The 22,885-nt window shown below is 33.3% G+C and overlaps 1 protein-coding gene across 1 annotated transcript; it reads left to right on the top strand.

Moving 5' to 3' along the window:
* Positions 1–505: 505 nt before the first annotated feature.
* Positions 506–16,664, top strand: LOC125682222 (integrator complex subunit 11-like). Its single transcript, XM_048922685.2, has 18 exons — positions 506–642; positions 4,613–4,624; positions 5,174–5,259; positions 6,090–6,169; positions 8,683–8,794; positions 11,210–11,326; positions 11,439–11,537; positions 12,256–12,429; positions 13,069–13,188; positions 13,285–13,380; positions 13,473–13,595; positions 14,098–14,187; positions 14,606–14,768; positions 14,920–15,030; positions 15,205–15,269; positions 15,412–15,554; positions 15,930–16,056; positions 16,182–16,664. The coding sequence occupies exons 1-18, from the start codon at positions 612–614 to the stop codon at positions 16,248–16,250; spliced, it is 1,818 nt and encodes a 605-aa protein (XP_048778642.2). The 5' UTR covers positions 506–611; the 3' UTR covers positions 16,251–16,664.
* The last annotated feature ends 6,221 nt before the right edge of the window (positions 16,665–22,885 follow it).

Genomic DNA, 22,885 nt, shown 5'->3' on the forward strand with positions numbered 1-22,885 from the left:
TTCGTCCATTGAAACCAAGTCTTTAAAAATATTACAGAATTTCAAAGAACTATTGGATTATGAACCAATTTATGCTATTATATTGAGTAAACAATACTTAATCTACATTTTCTTTTGATTCATTTGATAACCTGAAAACCCCGTCAGAATGTATCTAGCTTCCGATAATAGATGAATCCACACTTTTCAAAGGTTATGTCTCTTGGCTTGTCATGTTTTGGAAAAGCCCATAGAATTCGCGTTACAACCTATGTAACTTAATGTTTTTATAACTTTGTCATTTTCAAGATTTAACGATTTTGGTTTGGTTTGAACATATTTTATATGACATTTCGTAGGTGAATAAATTTTCATATTTCCCTCACTATGATTTAATAAATGTGTAATATTTTGATGTTTGGCATGAAACTTAAAAATAATACGTAATTTGTGAAATCTCTATAAAGAGGAAATAAAGGTTGAATGTGGTTTGCAGAACTCTCAAATAAATCGGGCTCGAGATACCATTTATGAAATTCATTATGGCGCCGTCCATTGAAAGAGAACTTGAATTTGAAACATCATGATCATTTAACATGGACATTTTTAACTTAGAATCTCTGTAACAAAACATGACATCAGAGATTAAAATAACACCATTAGGTACGTAGTAGAAATTCATATCGTATGTGCAGTTAGAAAGAGAATAAGATCAGCAGTCTATATTCTAGAACAAGTGTCTAGTGATCGTCTTCGACTTGTTAAAGATTATATCACTTATGAAGAGGGCATCAATTGCTAGGTATTAAAAAAAACCAATTACAAATAATGAGGGTTAAATCTATTTACAATGTGATACATAAATTAGTATTGATGAGATGAACCAGACCTAAAACAGCTACTATGAACGAATCATTACCATGGCCAGAGGGAGATAATTCTAGGTTTTTTAAAGAATGAATTTTGCCCAATTTGAGTTATATGCCTAATTTGGAATGAGAGTGTATGCATGTTGCGTGAGAGGGGGAGTGAGTCTGTTTTATGCACATGTATGGCCACTTTTTGAAAGTTTTTCATGGACTATTTTATGATATATGTTGACGATGCTACCATTTGAGCAAGCATATTAAATCATTAATACATAAAACATTATACATAAACATGATGAATGTGATTGAAATATTTTTATTATTATATATACTATATACAATTTATATTTGCTGCCTTCACTGACTTGCTTAACCTTTGATGCACAACTTGTTCTGAACTGTATGCTCTCAGCTGCTTCTACTTTCCTTATTTCTACACTCAATCTTTCCAAGTCACTAATTGTGTGATACAAATGCCCAAGTCTTGTTGCAAACCTTTCAAGTTTGTTTCAGAAGAGAAAATTAGAACAATATTTATGATATTGTACATAACCCTAGTTGTAACACAATGATGAAATATTTCAGAATTCACATATAATTATTGAATAAATTGCAACATACTTGAGCCCCACTCCACTATTACTGTGAGGATGAATTAAGATATATTTACAAAACTAGAATTAGTTAATGATTTCTTAGTCATTAATAGTAAGTGGCATCGTTGGTTATGTTTTGGGTAGGGGGGGGGGGAGGGGGGGGGGGGTTAAACGTGGTTTGCATTACCGGAAATGCCAAGGAAATAGATTTAAGCATTTCCTATTTTTAGACACTGAAAAAAAAGATTTTTTTAAAAGTTTTCGATCCGGTCGAATTCCATCTATTTTTTTTTTAATTGTAACTTTTTAAATAGCTTAAATTCAGTACCTGTGCTCCCTCACATAATTTAAAGCTGTATGGTCTGAATTACAACATTTTTTTCCATCTCGTAAAAATGCTATTAAATCATCGCACGTATGTAGTTATGAGGCTGTATGACATGTCATACATTATTTCACCTGTTTTAACCAAATTTATTTGATTTTGAATCGATGTTTACAAACAACCCCGTCACTCTGCCATTTCAAGTGATAGTCATGTGACCAGTTCAAACTTTCAGATCATTGGTGGTCTTATCTGTGTAAAGCTGTGTATTTTGTTACAACAGTACCATGCCATAAGTTTAATAGAAATAAAAGTATCAAATACCTCTTAGTAATTCATTGTTTTACACTCTTACAGCTTTAAGGAGGTACTCTACATCGTCATAATGGCTGACTTCCTTTAAAAACATGGATGAAAAAATCAATATCAGCAATGTTTGACTTTTCCTTTTCAATTTAGATACCTAGCCGAGTAGCTCAGTGGGTTAACATACCGACTGCTGAACTGTAGGTCACAGGTTCGAGTCCAGCAGGGGTTTTAAATTTTTTCCAGATTAGCTTCTACTAAAACTGTATTTTATGACAAAATAAAGTAAATTTGAAAATTTTCAACTTCAAAATATTGTTGTACATATCCTCTACTTTTCACCTACATCAGATTTCTCTGGTGTAGCATACCTCCATAAGTCTAGACAGTTGCGTATGAGTTACTACATAATATTTGGATTTCCCCGACGCGTGTGGGTCTATTTATAGACATCTAACACTGTTTTATTTATGCGTTATCCGGAATATATTGGGCCTTTCACTGAAAACACCGTGTTTTGGGTGAAATTAATAATATTTTCTGGATGCTTTATATATGTACCACACTATATTTACTGTCCAAATAATATTCTCACTGTTTTCTTTAACATGCAGATGTTTTCAAGCATGTAATTAAGGGAAAGTTAATAACTTTATAAAGTAAATAATCTGCTTTAAAGTAATTATGTACAAAAATAATACATGAACATCGTGTCATACAGCTTTAACAAGTCAGTCTTTTTTTTCTTTTTGGAATAATCATTTCCAGTTGAGACTTCTGTATTTTAATCAGATTTGTGGTTTGCAGTCGATTATACACAATTTGTATCTGATGCTTTATCACGTATGCCAAATGTTTAGGTATATTATCTTTACTAACGGAAATAACAAGTATTTCGATCCACCACTGTCAGTCTTATTATAACATACGTCAAAACATAGACATGACATCACACATAATCTTACCCTGCCTTTCATAAACATAGCACTTCTTTCAATATTACGCTTAATGGTGCACTGAATTTGAGCTAGGAGACAACAAGATTAGGATGATAATCCATGTAAGTTCACAAACATAGTCTAAGACATGACTTTGCAAGATTTCAGCCCTTTTTGACACGGTACTTCTGGGATTGGCATCAAAAAAAAAAATTCTTGTTAAAGGTTTAGATTTAGCTCGGATTATTTCGCGCATTTTAGTCATTAGAGCTCGCAGTGCAAGCCAGCACTGTGGGAGGATTTTATTTTTTAATTTTTATTTTCTGAGAAAATTATTAATGATAAACGAGTTTTTGTCAACAGAAGTGCATCATTTAATGCCAGATGGATATCAATCTATATCCTTATTTCATAGAAGAATTCCAGGTTAAGCTTTAATTTCAAACACAGAAAGATACCAAACTTCTTCAAGATACGAATGAAGAACATTAATCCCTTCCCTTCATTTATGCCCATAAGAAATTAGAATGTGAGAAATTAAGAAAACCCATATTTATTTTCTTCACGTGGCTTTTCACCTTGCTATTTAAGCAATGAATTATTATTTTTGGAAAAATGTAGACTCATAACTGCAACGGTGTGTGCATACAAATTGAATAACGCACATAGTCGGACATGAAAATTTTCTGGAAATCACAAGTTTCACAAAATAAAAAAATTCTGGGTGTGTCGATTTTTGAGGAGCAGAGGGGGATGATAATCTATCAATTAAGTTGAATTGGCCTTATTGATTTTGATGTAGTTTGATAAAGATTATAGAAACTAATTAAACCACTGGTATTGCTTTCAATTGCACAAGGCCATAGGATTGGAGAGGGGATGATAGTGACTTGTTAGAAGTAAAACACGCTTTATATATACAGGGTTATTTCACCCCATTTTAAATTCACTCGGACACAGTTGTGTTAAACGAGAGATAAGAGAAAAAACAGTATGTCCAGTCTTAAATTAACTCACTGATAACAAGGGTGAAAATAAAACGGGGCGAATATTTCCCTGTATGCTGTGAATTGCTCTATCAATGTCTTGTTTCTTTTGAAAAGGCACACAAAAAAGAAGTGTCACTGTAACAATGATTAATGCTGAGCTCTCTTAACATGGTAATGTCTTCAAAAATATATGAATCTCCGATATAAGTGACCTTCGTTAAGTAGTATTTTCTTAATAGATTGATATTGTCTGTCACTTTTATTGTGATCTGCATATTCAGAAATATCAGCATTTGATTATAAAACATGTCCAAAATTACTTGAAGTTAATCATAGTAGCACATTGCAACATTGCTGTTATATCAAATTGATTTTGTTTCCATTAAACCATGCCCATAAAACATCTATCATTTAGATGGGGATTGAATGATAACACTGATACAATATACAGTACATTGTCTCAAATAATCCTACAAGAAAATATGCCTCAGTCATATTGAAACCACTAAACTACTGGATATAACAAAAGTGTCAAATAGACCTTGAAAGACATGGCAAGTCCACAAACAGCATTTTTGAAAAGTAATAACTCATTGTTTATTTCTTTTAGGAGCAGGGCAAGGTAAGTACATATTTTATATCATTTTATATATACATCTATTACAATGATACCTAGATAAAGTTTTAAAAAAAAGAAAATAGTTATTTCATATCAGAGTGCAGGTCCTAGTAATCAATAAAATCAAGACATATTTAAATTAGCTTGTTTCACTTTGAAAAAGAGGCTAGTGAAGGTTCTTTAATGGAACTTTGTAATAATGCTATTCGCATACAGGACTAACAAAGAGTTCTAAGTCTATTTCCCCCACCAAAATGTGTGTTTTTGTTTCTACATGTATGTTGAAAGTATTTTGTGCAAGATCAATGCAACTCAGTTTATCCTCAATGTGATTAAAATTACACAGAGCTGGAATTATGACTTTGAGTTTACACAGGGGCCTATGTGGCTGTCTTTTGAAGTGTTTTTTTCTTCAGAACTACATATATAGGCAAAAGACAGCATGCTATTACAATAATGCAATGTCATGTGAATTTCTGAAAATAATGCTTCATGTAAAAAAAAAAAAAAACCAAAATCATCAAAAATGTCTTAATTCTGACATTTCCTCAGATGTTGGAAGGAGCTGCATTTTACTCACCATTGGTGGAAAGAACCTGATGTTGGATTGTGGGATGCACATGGGGTACAATGATGAAGTAAGTATAGGGTACATTCAGTTTGTATCATGAACTAGTTATTATGGACCTGTCTGGGCATCAACATTTGATGACAGGTGGAAAGTAATTACTGGAAGACTGTAGAGTTCCTTTGAAAATAGTATACTTTTGGAAGAAATAAAATTACAATATTTGCAATATGCAGCACAAAGTTTGTTTAACTTCTCTGTATGTAGTACAATCATGAATACATTTGTGAATCTTGGCTATCATCATAATTATATATTAGCATTTTTATGCCCCCGAGATCGAAGATCGGGGAGGGCATATTGTTTTTGTCTTGTCTGTCATTCTGTCTGAAACTTTAACCTTGCTAATAACTTTTGAACAGTAAGTGATAGAGCTTTGATGTTTCACATGAGTATTCCTTGTGACAAGACCTTTCCATGGGTACCAACATTTTTGACCCTGTGACCTTGACCTTGGAGTTTGATTTACTTTTTGAAAATTTAACCTTCCTTATAACTTTTGAACAGTAAGTGATAGAGCTTTGATATTTCACATGAGTATTCCTTGTGACAAGACCTTTCAGTTGGTACTAAACCTTTTGACCTTGACATTTGACCTACTTTTTAGAAAATTTACGTTGGTCATACATATGTAACTTCTAAATGGTAAATATTGGAGCTTTCATATTGTACATGAACATTTCTTGTGACAAGATCTTTCTACTGGTACCAAGATATTTGTCCATGTGACCTTGGCCATCTTCGGAATTGGCCATTATCGGGGGCATTTGTATTTCACAAACACATCTTTTTCATTTTGTATTAGATCTTACAATGCAGTTTTCATTGATTGTCTTACAGCGCAGATTCCCAGATTTTTCCTACATCACCAACGAAGAGAATGAGAGATTGACAGAACACTTGGACTGTGTCATCATCAGGCATGTCAATTGTTATCCTCCATAAGCTATTTCCATTAACAGTAGTCACCATTAACGTTCTGTATTTGATAGTTTCTCTTATTGAAATCAAATTCATTTAATCTCTAAATTGTTAAAAAAGTAATAATTAAAAAACACGTGCTAATTGTAAGGAAGGATGGTTACAGATAATCCCCAAATGTTCCCATCTCCCAAGCGTAATGTTCCATTTGAGTAAGTCCAATTGAATCATTCAGTAGACATGTACATGTATATCATATATTACAGACAGTATGAAATTCACTCTTTTTTCTTCATTTATTAGATAGCTATACAAGTAAAAGCATTATCTAATGAAGTTATACATGTTTAAGTATTATCCATTAAAAAGTAAGTGCACATGCTTGTGAGTGCTGGTAAGTGATAAAGTTCATATTAATAAGTATAGAGTCTGAAAATATACCCACAACTTAAATTCCAAAACATCTCAAATACATTACTTGATTTTAGAAGAAAAATTGTTCTGCACTTGCATTCATAAGCAAAAAAAATTTTATTTTAATTGGCAAATTTTGTTTACAGGGATTTCAACAGTCTCAATTGAAGTCAGCATTTCGCAAATTCTATGGTCGTTATAACGATCTAGTTCGTCAATACAACCTCGCATTGGGTCAAATGCTGTCTGACGTGTTTCATACCGATTGTTAAGCCGTTCTTGGCACACTGATTTTGACTGCGGATAACTCCATTTACCTGATCAGGATATAGGGCTCATGGCGGGTGTGACCGGTCAACAGGGGATGCTTACTCCTCCTAGGCACCTGATCCCACCTCTGGTGTGTCCGGGGGTCCGTGTTTGCCCAACTATCTATTTTGTATTGCTTGTGGGGGTTGTGGGATTGATCACTGTTCGTTATCTTCACCTTGCATTAGGCATTTATATTACAAACCTGCAGTAAAAACTTCAATTTATTTCAGTCTTTTATTAGAAAGTTATGTCCATTTTGGTACCCAAAACTGACGAAAGACAAATTTATTATATACCTATGCAGTGAATTTTTTTTATCCCTTTTCCTTTATTCTATTAAGAATTATAGACATTTTGTATTATTCAATCGAAATGAAGCACTCATGCATGCACATGTAGATTAGCAAATTGGTCAGGCCAATTAATAAAGATTCTCAAGGTATATCTACAGTATAAATCTTCAATGATCTTATTCAAAAAGTAGTTTGTGTACCATTAGACTGTACAATAATCAGACTGTACAACAATCAGACTGTACAACAATCACTGTACAATAATCAGACTGTACAATCACTGTACAATTATCAGACTGTACAATAAGCAGAATGTACAACAATCACTGTACAATAATCAGACTGTACAACAATTAGACTGTACAATAATCAGGCTGTACAATAATCAGACTGTACAACAATCACTGTACAACACTCAGACTGTACAATAATCAGACTGTACAACAATCAGACTGTACAACAATCACTGTACAATACTCAGACTGTACAACAATTAGACTGTACAACAGACTGTACAATACTCAGACTGTACAACAATTAGACTGTACAACAGACTGTACAATACTCAGACTGTACAACATTCAGACTATAACAATCAGACTGTACATAATCAAACAGTACAACAATCAGACAGTACAACAATCAGACTGTACAACAATCAGACAGTACAACAATCAGACAGTACAACATTCAGACTGTACAACAATCACTGTACAATAATCAGACTGTACAATAATCATTAGACTGTACAATAATCAGGCTGTACAACAATTAGACTGTACAACAGACTGTACAATACTCAGACTGTACAACAATTAGACTGTACAACAGACTGTACAATACTCAGACTGTACAACATTCAGACTATAACAATCAGACTGTACATAATCAGACAGTACAACAATCAGACAGTACAACAATCAGACAGTACAACAATCAGACTGTACAACACTCAGACTCTACAACAATTAGACTGTACAATAATCAGACTGTACAATACTCAGACTGTACAACATTCAGACTATAACAATCAGACTGTACATAATCAAACAGTACAACAATCAGACAGTACAACAATCAGACTGTACAACAATCAGACAGTACAACAATCAGACTGTACAACACTCAGACTCTACAACAATCAGACTGTACAATAACCAGACTCTACAATAATCATTAGACTGTACAATAATCAGACTGTACAATAATCAGACTGTACAACAATCAGACTATACAATAATCAGACTGGACAATAATCAGACTCTACAATAATCAGGCTGTACAGTAATGAGGCTGTGCAACAATCAGACTGTACAACAATCAGACTGTACAATACTGTACACCAATCAGACTATATAATAATTAAACTAATAATCATTAGACTTTACAACAGTCAGACTATACAATAGAATACTGCACACAACAGTTTGTACTTTCAGAAGTAGAGTCAATCAGTACTGTATCTATAACTTGTCCAACTGACATGATTTCAGCCATTTCCATCTTGACCACTGTGGAGCTTTGCCGTACATGTCAGAAATGGTTGGCTACGATGGACCAATATACATGACCCACCCAACAAAGGCCATTTGTCCTATACTGCTGGTAATGTTGCCCTATACTGCTGGTAATGTTGCCCTATATTGCTGGTTATATTGCCCTATACTGCTGGTAATGTTGCCCTATATTGCAGGTAATGTTGCCCTATATTGCTGGTAATATTGCCCTATACTGCTGGTAATGTTGCCCTATACTGCTGGTAATGTTTCTATCATTTATGATATTCAACACAACCACAGAGATCATAATTTAAAGTTTATGTTTAGCATACTGTCAAAAATGAAGGGGAAATGGATATACTAAAAATAATAAAATTTTGAAGTAATTTTTCTTTGAACAAGGTACAAATAGTTTTGAATCATTCATGCATACATATAGTGGAGTGTTTGCTGTGTGTTTAATCAGACAATACAAAGTACAAATAACAGATGTAAATATATACATGTATTTACGCTTTCAGTGTTTTTGCTTTGGATATCATACCAATTGTAATGCCATTTCCTCATGAATGCAGTGTAGTTGTGCACAATGCATGTACGAATCTCCATGAATATAGTACATCTATTTTAACGGCTGGGAATTCTGACAGAGATGAAAGTTTCTAGAAAGTCCATGTAAATATAGGAAATAAATGTCATTTTTGAAAACAATTGAGGGTATGAAGTGTGATGCTTCACGCTGGCATACTTTATGGAGCACGTTATGATGCAATAACAAACTTCCTGTAGTATGTCCGCATGAATCCTCGCAATTCATACCCTCATCTACTTTCAAAATTGAATTTATTTCTTTCAAGTAGACATACTTGGAAGTCTTTAATTCTTAGTTTCATAATTCTGTTGACTTGGCTTTCTTTTTAGTCCCCATGGTTATGATTCTGGAGATATGTATTAATGTTCACAGCTGAGCAGATGAACTCACTGGTCCACAGGACTAGTAACCATGCAGAGTTACTGTTCCTGTACCAGAGTTATCTGTCCTTCTGGTGACAAAGACTTCATGTAAATGTGTTACTTCATTTGTACTATCAAAAGATATTGTAGAAAATGGAAGTTTTGAAAATTGATTTTGATTTATTTAGAAACATTAAACAGTGATGAATCAGAGCTACATGTATAATCAGAGATATCAGGCTCATCATCTTCCATTGCTTTCACTAAATCTTCTACAACATTAATAACATCAGACCCTTAATCTTAAGTATCATCAGGTACAAGATGGGCATCTAGGGATGTAGGACGCCTAACTCGTTCATATGATAATTTGATTTTCTATTAAGGAAATTGAAAGTCATTTTATACTTTACATTTTTACCTGGTTTATAATTGGAGAGTGTCTGGGGTTTTTTCATAGACCAAACATGATTTGTTTCTGGCACACGAGACTGACCATTTTTTAAACTGTCAATTCTCCTGATTATTTGTCGTTCTCGGGATGATTGACAGGCATTAAGGTGGAACAATTTATTCTTTTCACATCTTATCTGTTCTGTCACACATTGTGCAGAATTCTGTTTCTGTAGGCAGTTATGCATGGACGTTTCCATGAGCAGTTGTAAACCTGCATGAACTGCTCATTGTTGACAACAATACACATCTCATCATTTATTGTAATTGTTGTTAGTACACTAGTGGTGGAGTCGAAGGGAACTTTAGGTTTGCACTCCGCCCACTTATCAGCCTTGCAACTCAGTTTTTCAGCCTTTTTTCCGTATGCTTGAAGATATTCATTTGATATTTGGTACATTGCTTAACCATAACAAGTTACAGATCAAGTTTGAAATTTGCTGGTCGATTTTTTGCTGGAGTTATGACCCTTGTGACTTAGAAAATTAATGCAAATACTCAGTTTTCAGCGATTTTTCCATCATGCTTGCAGATATCCATTGATATTTGGTACATTGCTTTCCCATGACAAGTTACAAACCAAGTTCAAATTTTGTTCCGGTCCATTTATTTTTTTGGTGAGATATGGCCCTTGGACTTAGAAAATAAACACAAATACTCAGTTTTTACAATGTGTATGTTTGACAAAATGGATCTGTCATATATGACTTTTATATTTTGGGACCTGGTTATTCAGTACATAAACTGTTGACGTATAATTATTCGCTCTATTATGCAGACAACTTGACTTGGGACCGGTAGGGGACTTGTATTGCTATGCAATAGTTACAGAATGCTTGTTATTATATGACTTTGAAATACACTTGTGCATCAAAGTATTAAGATCAAAGTTGTTAATCTTCTTGAGGGTATATCTGTCTGTGATTATCAAGGGTCATGAATGATTGACACAAACAAAATTCACCTAAATCAGGGTTTAATATTGTATCAGGATTTAGTTATTTACATTAATTTTTAGGTCCGAATAACTCCTGGTACTACCGGAAAATGACAGAAATTTGTACCAAGTGGAAGAAAGTATGTCTGAATTTTTAGATTTTTGAAACATTTGCAGGAAGACTACAGGAAAATCACTGTGGAACGAAAAGGAGAAGAGAATTTCTTCACCTCAGAGATGATTAAAAACTGCATGAAGAAAGTTGTTGCTGTTAATTTACATGAAACAAAACAGGTATGCACACACTTTGTATACATGTATTCCTAAAACTGTAAAAGTATATTAAATTTTTCCTGGTTTTTTTTTTTCTCTTTTAAACAATTTTAACTATTTATTGTATGAACAGGTTGATGAGGAGCTGGAAATCAAGCCTTATTATGCAGGTCATGTTTTAGGGGCGGCCATGTTTCACATAAAAGTAGGCCAGCAGTCAGTGGTGTACACAGTGAGTATTATTGTGTAACAGATGTATTGAAATGTATGAACAAATGTATTCACAATTTTCCTCCAAATTCTGTTTTTCACTTTTGATAATCAAAATCTAGTGTCTAATGTGTTTTAAGGATTTCACAAAAAATCAAGGTTATACCTTATAATACAATCTCATTATAGAGCGTTTATTATTTTTTGTGTAAACAAAGATTGAGGTATGTTATTGTTTACAAAGTTTTAAAACTGTATGGTTATCAATCTAAGTTTATGATATATATCTATCATATTTCAAGTATCGGTTTGGTAAAATGTGCCACTTAGAAGTTAAATTTGTGTCTGTGCAAAATTAGGATGCTTTAAATTACAAAATTAACATTTCACTAGTGTGTTTGTAAACTTAAACAAGACTTGAATCTTGTTTACATAATAAAATAGTATCTTATCCTTGCATTAAAAAGGCTCAAATTTTGGTTGTCAACTTTAAATGAGTTATATTTTTAATGTTTATCATTGAAAATGAAAAATATTTTTTTCAAAAAATGTGTGCCAGTCCCTTTAAATCATACTCAATGAAACACATGTTCTTGTAAAATGAAGTTCTTAGGGTGAGTTAATTAAGATTTATCTAACAAGACTACAGTAAACAATGAAAATAAATTCCAAATTTAAAACAGAATTCTAGTGCTTTAATTTTGCATTACTCTAGTATAAAAAGTTGGTACTTTTGACAGGGAGACTATAACATGACCCCAGACAGACATCTAGGGGCAGCCTGGATTGACAAGTGTCGCCCTGACCTACTCATTACAGAATCAACATATGCCACAACAATTCGAGATTCCAAACGCTGCAGAGAAAGAGACTTTTTGAAAAAAGTTCATGACTGTGTGGAAAAAGGTGGAAAGGTAGATAAAAAATATCGAAAAGGCCTGTACAAAAACAAAGAAAGCTCTAAGTTTATTTGATAACATATAAGCAGAATTTTCAGTGAGGATTTTATTTTGGCTTCATTAGCGAGAGTGATGAGGTCACTAAAATTGAATATCGATAACAATTCATTTCATACCAGAGGTAATAGTTACCTTTCCTGGAATTATAAAATTGCTGAAATTAGCTCTCGCTAAATATATATATCCATTTTTATGAAAAATTGCAAAATTTGTGTCAGTAATGCATATATATGTAATGATTTTATTAAAAAAGATACAATTATGAAGAATTATTAGAAATAATTCATGTGTATCAGGCAGATTGATTGATCCTGGACCTAGAATCATGAAACATCTTAAGTCAAAATCTGAATTTTGCAATGAAATGATTGAGAAATCAATCATTGGAAAATAAAATTGTTATTCAATATTGTTTCATAAATTTTCTAGTGTCCGCAAATTAAGAGCTTCAGCTCAAAAGTAATGAACATCTTACAGGTGATAGAAATTTTGAAAGTCTGAGTTTGTTGCATGATCCCTGGGCCTGGGCAGATTAATTCAAACCAAGTGCTACAGCTGATATTTAAGAATAAATTTCTTTTCTGAATTCTCCAGGTACTTATTCCTGTATTTGCTCTGGGCCGTGCTCAAGAATTGTGTATCCTACTGGAGAGTTACTGGGACAGAATGAACATTAAAGTTCCCATTTATTTTTCACTGGGTCTCACTGAAAAGGTTGGTATCATTTAAATCAACAAAGGTTCTCACAGTGTGGTACTTCATCACAAGACGTGGCCAGCATTTGAGAGACCTTCCTTGTATATTTCACAGGCCAACCACTACTACAAGCTGTTCATCACGTGGACGAGTCAGAAAATTAAGAAAACCTTTGTACAGAGGAACATGTTTGAATTTAAGCACATTAAGGTGAATTGTGTATTGAATAGTTCCTATACTGCAATTATTTGTTCCTATGCTTTGTGTTGTGACTTAGAAGGTATTGTTATTGTATTTACTAGCCGTTTGACAGAGCCTATATAGACAATCCAGGACCCATGGTTGTGTTTGCCACCCCTGGAATGTTACATGCTGGGTTGTCTCTACAAATCTTCAAGAGGTGGGCACCAAATGATCACAACATGGTAGGTTGTTTTCATATGACTGACTGAAGTCAAAGAATTATGTAAAATTTATTTTTGAGATAATGACTACAATTTCTTACTTAATGTTATTGTGGCAGTCAGACGGTTTCGATCACCGGTGGCCAGATACATGTAACTCAGTTTGTAGAGCACTTGAGTAGAGGTTCAGGGGGCCCTGGTTAAAATCTCAGCCTGGTCATTTGCATTTTTCCCCTTCCTTTTACATTTGGTGCAGTAGACCAGCCCCTGGGACAGACAGATGGAGAAAATGTCTGCTAGGAGATAAAAATCCTAGGTTGATGTATTCAAAGTGAAGATATTAAGGAGGGAGGAATGTGATGGCCAGATAGGTTCAGTCTCAGGTGCCAGATAACTCACTTAGAGCACACGACTAGAGGTTTAGGGGGCACAGGTTTAAATTCCAGTCTGGGCCGTTGCATTTTTACCCTACCTGGTCTATAAAGAAATTTCTGAAATGAAATAGACTTCATTCCTTCTCTAGGTGATTATGCCAGGATACTGTGTAGCAGGAACAGTGGGACACAAAATTCTCAATGGAGCTCGTAAATTGGAGCTAGAAAACAAACAAATTGTGAGTACAGATCAGTCATACAAGGAATACATCTCAGCCTTAGACCAAACCACATTTATTGTGAATTGAATGTTATTATTAAACATCTACCATCTGAAATTAAATTCTTCATCAAGTTATTTCCAAGTGTTTCTTTAGAAAATTAATTTAAAATGAATGATTTAGAATTCTGTAAATGGTATAATCAAAGATTGTAAGTTCAAGTAATTCAATCCTTGAAATTCTGTTATTGACCCATTTTGTGAGAATGTAATTCAGCCAGCTGCCTAGTCTCATTCAGTTTTCTAGTTTGATTTAAATATCTAGTCATAAAACTGAAAAGCTTATTGTATGTTAAAATATTAGCAGTATGGATTATGAATTGTCAGCAAAGTTCTTGAAAATGAATACATTATATGCAATGAATCTTGCTTCTCAGTTGGACGTGAAGCTTTCTGTCCAGTACATGTCCTTTAGTGCTCATGCTGATGCCAAGGGGATCATGCAGCTTATTTCTCAGTGTGAACCCAGGAATGTCATGTTGGTCCATGGAGAGGCTGCAAAAATGGACTTCCTGAAAAACAAAATCCAACAGGAATTTGGTAAGTTATGAACAATTAGTTATTTGTGTATATTGCATTTTCATATCTCAAGTTGCTTGTTTGCGAAAATTCTATTTGTGTTTTGTTTTTATGTGTGTGTGTGTGTGTGTGCATGTGGATACTGCAATTCATTGAAATAAAATTATTATAGGGATTGATTGTTACAAACCAGCCAATGGGGAAACTGTTACCATAGAAACAATACATAATATCCAAGTGGATATACCACTGCCTTTGTTAAAGAGGGAAGCATCAAAAACAGGTATGGATAGCAGTAGATACTCAGAGTTGTACAGTGTGGTTCATAATACATCTGGTGAAAGATATTGTCATGCTGAAAGAGAATGCAATTCTCTCTCTCTCTCTCTCTCTCAATTACAGGGGATTTCCTACCTAATATTTTAGTTAATCAGGTTAATGATTTTACACCTTTCAGGATTACTCCCTCCTGATGTCAAAAGACCAAGAGTTTTGCATGGTGCTTTAGTCATGAGAGGAAATGTAAGTCAATAAAACCTTAATACATTCATAGAAAGCAGTGCATGAAGTCAGTAGATTTCGTTTCATGTTTATTGATTTTATTAAAAATACACAATTTTTGTTTCAAATGCAATTTGCAATTTCCCTTTCTGACTGTAATTAGAGGCTCCAGATAATTGACCCCAGCCAAGCACTGAAGGAGATGGGGGTAGATGAGCACCACCTAAGGTTCACTTCCACCATTGCAATAGAGGAGGATGGACCCACCAACAAGGCCGCAGAAAAAATATATCAGCTTGTCAAAAGGTACAGACAATTGTGAATTAGGTGCGAGAGAGAGAGAGAGAGAGAGAGAGAGAGGGGGGGGGGGGAGGGAGGGAATTTTCAAATGGTACAAACACTCTTTTGAACTTTGTTGCATGAGAGGTACTACATGTATGTTGGTCAGTATGAAATCATTAGATTATTGCCTTCATGTATATTTGCAAATGAATTTGATGAAAAAGAGCTTAATGCCTTTCTCTCACAAAAGTAAGTGTATGGTGTAATTACATTATTTTGATATTTGTTTAATGTTATCTTTTAAATAAATTTTTAAAAAGAAAATAAATTGAAATTGAATGACTTAGAGAGACCTGAAATTTGATTTGCCATTGTAATCTGGAAAAAAAACATTTGTAGGAAGATGAAAGATTTTCCAATTCATTACTCTTCTGATGGTTCCATTTCCATCTCGGACTCTGTCCTGATCCAGGTCTCGGGGGATGATGATGAGGCCAAGTCTGTTCTGGTGTCCTGGTCTCATCAGGTGAGTCGGGGTCGTCTGCTTATAAACCAAACTAATCAATTCAGTAACACAACCAATTCATTTTTGAAAACAATGATCCATATCAATGGCTTCTATGGTTTTGGGGTTGTTTTTTTTTACTGCAGGATGAAGACATTGGGAGCTTTCTTCTTCAGTTGTTAAGAGAAGACCCATCACTGGTACAGGCAGTATGAAAGCATGTGCCAGGATTAGCATAATGATTGTAGTGCAATGTAAAGAGTATAGCGTTTTCAGCCAAGATTAGCCATGACTCGATATTACTGTGAAGTATGCCTATTTTTCAAGGAACCTGTACTTTTTTCTGATGATATTCAATGAAACAGGAGTTTCGGGGATTATCAACATTGCATCCTCAATTTTCTCCTGTATACAGAATTGTTGAGATGGAGGAAATTGAACATTTTTGACTACTAACACATCTATAGTGATCTCTGAGAAGACTGTGTGTACAATTTATTTGATTGTTTTGTTGAGAAATCAGTACTGTATGAATTGTGGATTTGTCAGTGATTAATCTGTAGGTCATATTGTGTGACCAAAAACTAAAGCAAGTATGCAAGATGGAGCATTAAAACATTGGGAATATCTTTGTGGTGTTATTTTATCTTTGCTTTAATAAGTTAAGGAGGCAATCTACATTGTCGTAATGACTGACTTCCTTTTAAAACATGAATGAAAACATCAATATTTGTCTATTCATTTCAAATGTTATAGCCTAGCTGAGTGGCTCAGTAGGTTAGCACGTCGACTGCAGTACTGTAGGTTGTGTGTTCGAGTCCAGAATGGAGTTTCAAATTTTTTTCAGATTGCTTTCTACTAAAACTGCATTTTTTGAGTAGATGAAGTAAATTTGATAGTTTTCAGTATCAAAATATTGTTGTACATATCCTCCACTTTTCATCCATATCAAAATTCTGGGGTGTAGCATTCCTCCTTAAAATGGTAAATACTTGTATATTTGTGAAACTATGTCAATATAGAATCGCACTATTTAGTAGATTTCTGTTTAAAAATTTTGAAATTCTTTCTCTGTCTATGTGACTTATTTCACTTACGCAAAGTTACATCATATTTTTACTTCCACACAACAACTGAAAGTACTCTTATCCAGTGGGTGATATACACTACACTTAGGAGGTGAATGATGCAAACACATTGATTAGTTGATCAAAATGCAGAGAAGTAAACAGTCATGCACATACCAATCTCAGTATTTATGCAGGAAGCTTGTGCCATTATTGCATACCGCAAGTTAGGGGGAACATGTTGACCTAGAATATTGGTACATGAATACGTGGCAGTGGACTCTGCAAAATTTTGGAATCTCCCACATCATTTCTCCCACTCAAGAGAGTAAAATACCCTGTGTACAAGACAACATGACTCATAATGACAAAATATTGAATGTCCCGTAATCAGTACTGATGGCATGGCAACACATTTGTATATGCATCATCATACAATTTTTAGCTCATCTGAGCTGAATGTTTTGATCACATTTTCTCTGTCATCTGACCATAAATTTTTCACATTTTCTTTTCCAGAACTACTGGGATAATTCAATCTAACTTGGTACAAATCATTCTTGAGTGAAGGGGATGCCAGTTTATTCAAATGGGGGGCCATACCCCCACTTGAAAGGGGAGATAATCAAGAACAGGCAAAAATAGAATGAGATAATTTATAAATCTTCTCAAGAACCAAGGAGTCAAAAAAATCTAATGCTTCTGACATAGTGCTTATTTTCAGCTTCCCTTGAGCGCCATACTAGGGTCTAGGGGTCACCTACCTGGTCACATGAGCGAAAAATTACCGAATGAAACAAAATTTGTTTATCTTTCTCTCGATACTTCTCTCTGAGTCCAGTTTACACGCCATCAGATTTTTCATTTTAGTTTCTTCCCCCCCCCCCCTCCACGAATTCCCATGTTAATCCAAGTTTTTTGTTGTTGATATTTTCTCTTAAATCTGAGCTTTCTTATTGCAAAACTACATGTACTTGTATCATTATCTTTCCTTGACTTGCCGATTATCATCTGCCATCTCAGTCTATGTTGTTGTACTGATACATATAGCTTGGTAGTGTTTCCTTCTCAGGTTCTGGTCAGCTATCGGATTTCCACTTTTCGCACTAGTTGATGTCATGGAGTTTAATGTATACTGGTCATGGGGATTATATGACAAGAATGTTTCTGTGACAATTTTAGTTCACGTCACGCACCATAACGCTTGAGATTTGCAAAACTGATTTTAAACGTTCAATCTGACAACCCCTCTCCAGTCCCTCTTCTCCTTACACTCGTTAGGCTGACAAAGAGAAGGTTGTGGTTTATATGTACTGATAACGAAGATGTTTGTTTATAAAGTACTACTGTACTTTTGTATCTTCACCGGTGTTATGTAATATAACTTTTACTATGTAAACTACTATTTCATCCCACATGAAAATAATAGGTCAAAATTAGCCTAAGTAGATTGGAAAACCCGAATTACTCTTGATAATTTCATTTAAATACATGTCATGCACATGCGCAAAAACAAAATGCAATACCGTACAAGTTTTCACTTACTCGAGTTGTATGTAAACAAAAATGGCGGCATCGGGAATTGCAAAGTTTTATGTTAAAGGGCAGATACATTTGAAATGACATTTTCAGTTATTCATGTAAAGCCTCTTTTTCTAAAACAACGTACCATAATATAAACTAAAATTAGTTAGATAACACACGCCTTGGAGCCAAAGATAGGGGCTTGGTAGAACATTTACTCGATTCAGCAATGTATCTTTCTTTGTAAAGGTTTTTTTTTTTTTTTTTTTTTTTATAATTTATTTATTTTTTTGGTTTCATACAATACATCAAACACTTACACAAACATACCTTTCATACATGCATACATCTCCCTGTGGTTTAGGTTACTTGCTGTACAATAGTGAAAGTAATAATAATAACAATAATACATGTACTAAAAATAATGACAAGTACATGTAGTAATAATTAATCAATTGCAAAAATATTTTCCCACTTCATCCATATTTTATCAAAGTTATGTATTTTAAATGCTTGAATTGCAGCATATTTCTCTACATGATATTTAAACTTTAAGTGACATAGTAATCTAACAAGATTTGGTTCTTTATTCTGCATTAAACAGATAAATATGTATTGTTTAGCATATAAAATTATAAAGTTTATGGCTTTATTATTTAAAGACAGTGGAATTTCACCAAATATTATATTTGACACATTAAAACCAATTCTTTCTGAAATTTTTCTATATATATGAAGACTTAACTCACTCCACAATGTTTGGGTCTTATTACACGAAGTAAAAATATGTGTTATTGTTTCAATATTACTTGTACAAAATCTACAGAGATCATCTGTTTTAACACTAATGTTTTTCAAATAATAACCAACAGGAAGAATTCTATGTAAAATTCTAAACTGTAGCCACTGAACAGAAGAATCACTAGATGTTTTGAAACAAATTTTAAACAGATCTTGCACTGAAATATCATCTACTCCATATGAAGATAGTTCAGTTTTCCACTTGCCCATAGAATTTGGGATATCTGCTTTTGCATTTAAAATATTGTAAATAATATTAGAACATCTTTCATGTAATAAAACTGGTTCAAAAAATATAGGCATACATGGATTAACATTTTGTTTGGTTGAGTGTCTATCAATTGACAGACGTTTTAAATATTTTGAAATTGCAGTAATAATGCTATTGTATTTCATTACACATACTTCTTGAAGATTGTATAAACACTGAAATTTTTCTATGGTATGGAAGTTACAATCAGTATCAAAAAAATCTTGAACAGCTTTAATCCCCTTTTCATACCATTTCTCATAAAACACAGGTTTTCCCGCAATTCTAATATTAGAATTGTACCACACTGGAATATTATGAAAATTATTTTTAATATTTGGAAGATTTTGACTAGTCTTCAAATAAAAAAACCAAGCATTAAAAACATCCTTCCAAAAAACATTGCTTTTAACACATAATTGTTCCACAATAAAACTATCTCCAAAGTCATATAATTTCTTTAAAATATCATTTCCATACATGGCAAAAAAAATATTCATCCATGGTTTCTGACAGTTGGACCTAGTAAGCCTTTTAATCCAAGAGCATTTCAATGATGTAATAAAATTGCTTATATCAACCATCTTGATACCACCCGATAGATAGTCTTGTGTTATCACAGACCTCTTAACTTTATCTACACTAGATTTCCATAGGAATTCAAAAATAATTTTGTATAAATAAGAGATTGTTTCTTTCTTTGGAGTAGGAAGTGATATAAACAAATGATTCAATTTTGGAATAAGCAAGGTTTTAATGACAGTAGCCCGCCCAATGGGAGTAAGAATCCTTCTTTTCCACTGTTCAGTAAGAGCAACGATTTTTGGTATTTGAATTCCGAAATTTATATCTTCAATTTCTGTAAGGTCAACTGAAAAATTAATACCCAATAAATTAAAAGTTGTTGATCCCCAATCTAATTTCCATCTTGTATGGTGAAAAACTTGATCTGAAAATTTCTTTGAACCAATCCAAACAATTTTTGTTTTAGAAGAATTAATCCTTAGACCAGAAAAACTGGAAAAAAATTCTATCGTATCTAGAGCTGCAAAAAGCGATTCAGGTGATCCGTCAAGGGCTAGTGAAGAATCATCTGCATATTGCGATATTTTGTGTTCTGTGTTTTCTATACATATGCCTTTTATACTTTTGTTTTGTTTAATTAATATTGCAAGAATTTCTGCACATAGAATGAATAAATAAGGTGCAATGGGATCACCCTGCCTACATCCCCTTTGTATATCAAACTGTTCAGATAAAAGCCACTCTGTAAAACTGAGGCTCTGAAATTTGTGTTTAAGATTTTTATCCATTGAATAAAGTTTTCCCCAAAACCAAAATACTTTAAAACTTTATATATGAATGACCATGACATTGAGTCGAAGGCCTTTTCGAAATCAATGAGAACTAGAAGGCCTGGGATATTATTTCTTTCAGTGTATGACATAATATCATATATAAATCGAGTATTCTCCCCTATATATCTACCTTTTAAAAAACCAGACTGTGTATCGGATATTATATAATCCAAAACTTGTTTAATTCTAAAGCTGAGACAACCAGATATAATTTTGTATAATACATTTAAAAGTGTAATTGGTCGCCAGTTTTTTAAAAACTGTCTTGGTTTGTCCCCTTTAGGTAAGCATGAAATGATTCCTAGTCTTTGCGAAATAGGAAGTTCCCTCTTATGATATATACAATTAATAGCTCTAACAACATAATATTTAATGTCATTCCAAAAAAATTTAAAGAATTCAGTTGTATAACCATCGCTACCCGGGGATTTGTTGTTTTTCATATTTTTTAATACTTTAAGAACCTCTGCTTCTTCAATATCATCCTCCAGTTTTTTGGTTGCATGTGTATCTAACTTGGGAGAATTGTAATCTGAGATGATGCTTTCCAGGTCGACATTAATTAAGTTAAAATCATTATTAGTATATAAGGCTTCATAATATTTCTTGACACCTTCTAATATATCTGACTGATTGTAAATTGTACCAGTATCCAACTGAATTTTTTTGATAGTTTTATTTAAATAATTTCGGGATTCTAAATTACAAAAGTATTTTGAAGGTTTTTCCCCTTCCTCTATCCAACGTGCACGAGACCTTATCATGTGACCTTGTAGCTTTTCTTTTCTAATGTTTTCAAGAGCTGCTCTCTTCTCATCTAGAATATCAAAATCAATAGGAGAGTCAGACTCTAAAATTTCAATTTCGTCTAAAAGTTTCTTTTCTTTGATGTCTTTTTCTCTTTTCTTAAATGCTGAGTATGATATAGTAATTCCCCTAATTTCCATCATTAAAACCTCCAGAAATAAACTTTCATCAATATCGTTTTTGCACTGAAAATTTATATTATCTATGTTATCCAAATATTGGCTAGTAACAGATTGAATAGTTTCTTTGACCTTCATAACATATTTTTTGTCTGTTAATAAATTGTTATTAAATTTCCAAAGGCCACGCCCTCTTGAAAAGGGATTAAATTTTAATTCAAGAATAACAACAGAATGATCAGATCTATATCCTGGCTTTATGGTACAGTTTTCAACCAAATTTGACAAACTATCAGATACAAGAAAGTAGTCAAGGCGACTTTGTTTTAAGGGATTTTTTTTCCGCCAGGTATAAGCTTTTTTATCTGGATTTAGCACTCTGTAGTAATCTAAAAGTTGTAAATCGTCCATGATTTCTAGAACTTTAGCACGTGCTTTGGGATTATTGATTCCACAATAGTTATAAGTATCCAGTGAAGGGTTTAATGTGAGGTTAAAGTCACCACATAGAATAAAATATTCATTGTCATATTCCAAGAAAATATTTCGTACATTTTCGTAAAATTGAGGGTTATCAGTATTAGGCCCGTATATATTAATAAGAGTTACTTTGTTTTCTTCAATTGTCATATCAAGTGCAAGTAAATTACCTTCACAATCCCTTTTTACACCATGAATTTTAAACTCAAAATTATTATTGAACAAGATGCACACACCCCTTGAGTTTGACATATAAGAATTAAAAATACATTTGTATCCCCACTGTGATTCAATATATGGTTCACATTCAGAAATAAAATGAGTATCTTGTAGACATATAATAGAAAAACGCTTTTGTTTCAAGTAATTAATAACATCTTTACGTTTAGATGGAGTTGCCAGCCCCTGACAGTTCACTGTGGCTATTAAAATATTTTCAGACAA

The sequence above is a fragment of the Ostrea edulis genome, chromosome 2, assembly GCF_947568905.1.
Source record: "Ostrea edulis chromosome 2, xbOstEdul1.1, whole genome shotgun sequence".
NCBI lineage: Eukaryota > Metazoa > Mollusca > Bivalvia > Ostreida > Ostreidae > Ostrea > Ostrea edulis.

Bases quoted from the DNA above. Each gene is read 5' to 3' on its own strand.
- LOC125682222 (XM_048922685.2), top strand. From the start codon at position 612: ATGACATCAGAGATTAAAATAACACCATTAG. The intron at 8,795-11,209 runs GTAATGTTGCCC...AAACATTTGCAG, and splicing joins CCATTTGTCCTATACTGCTG to GAAGACTACAGGAAAATCAC. The intron at 14,188-14,605 runs GTGAGTACAGAT...CTTGCTTCTCAG, and splicing joins AGCTAGAAAACAAACAAATT to TTGGACGTGAAGCTTTCTGT.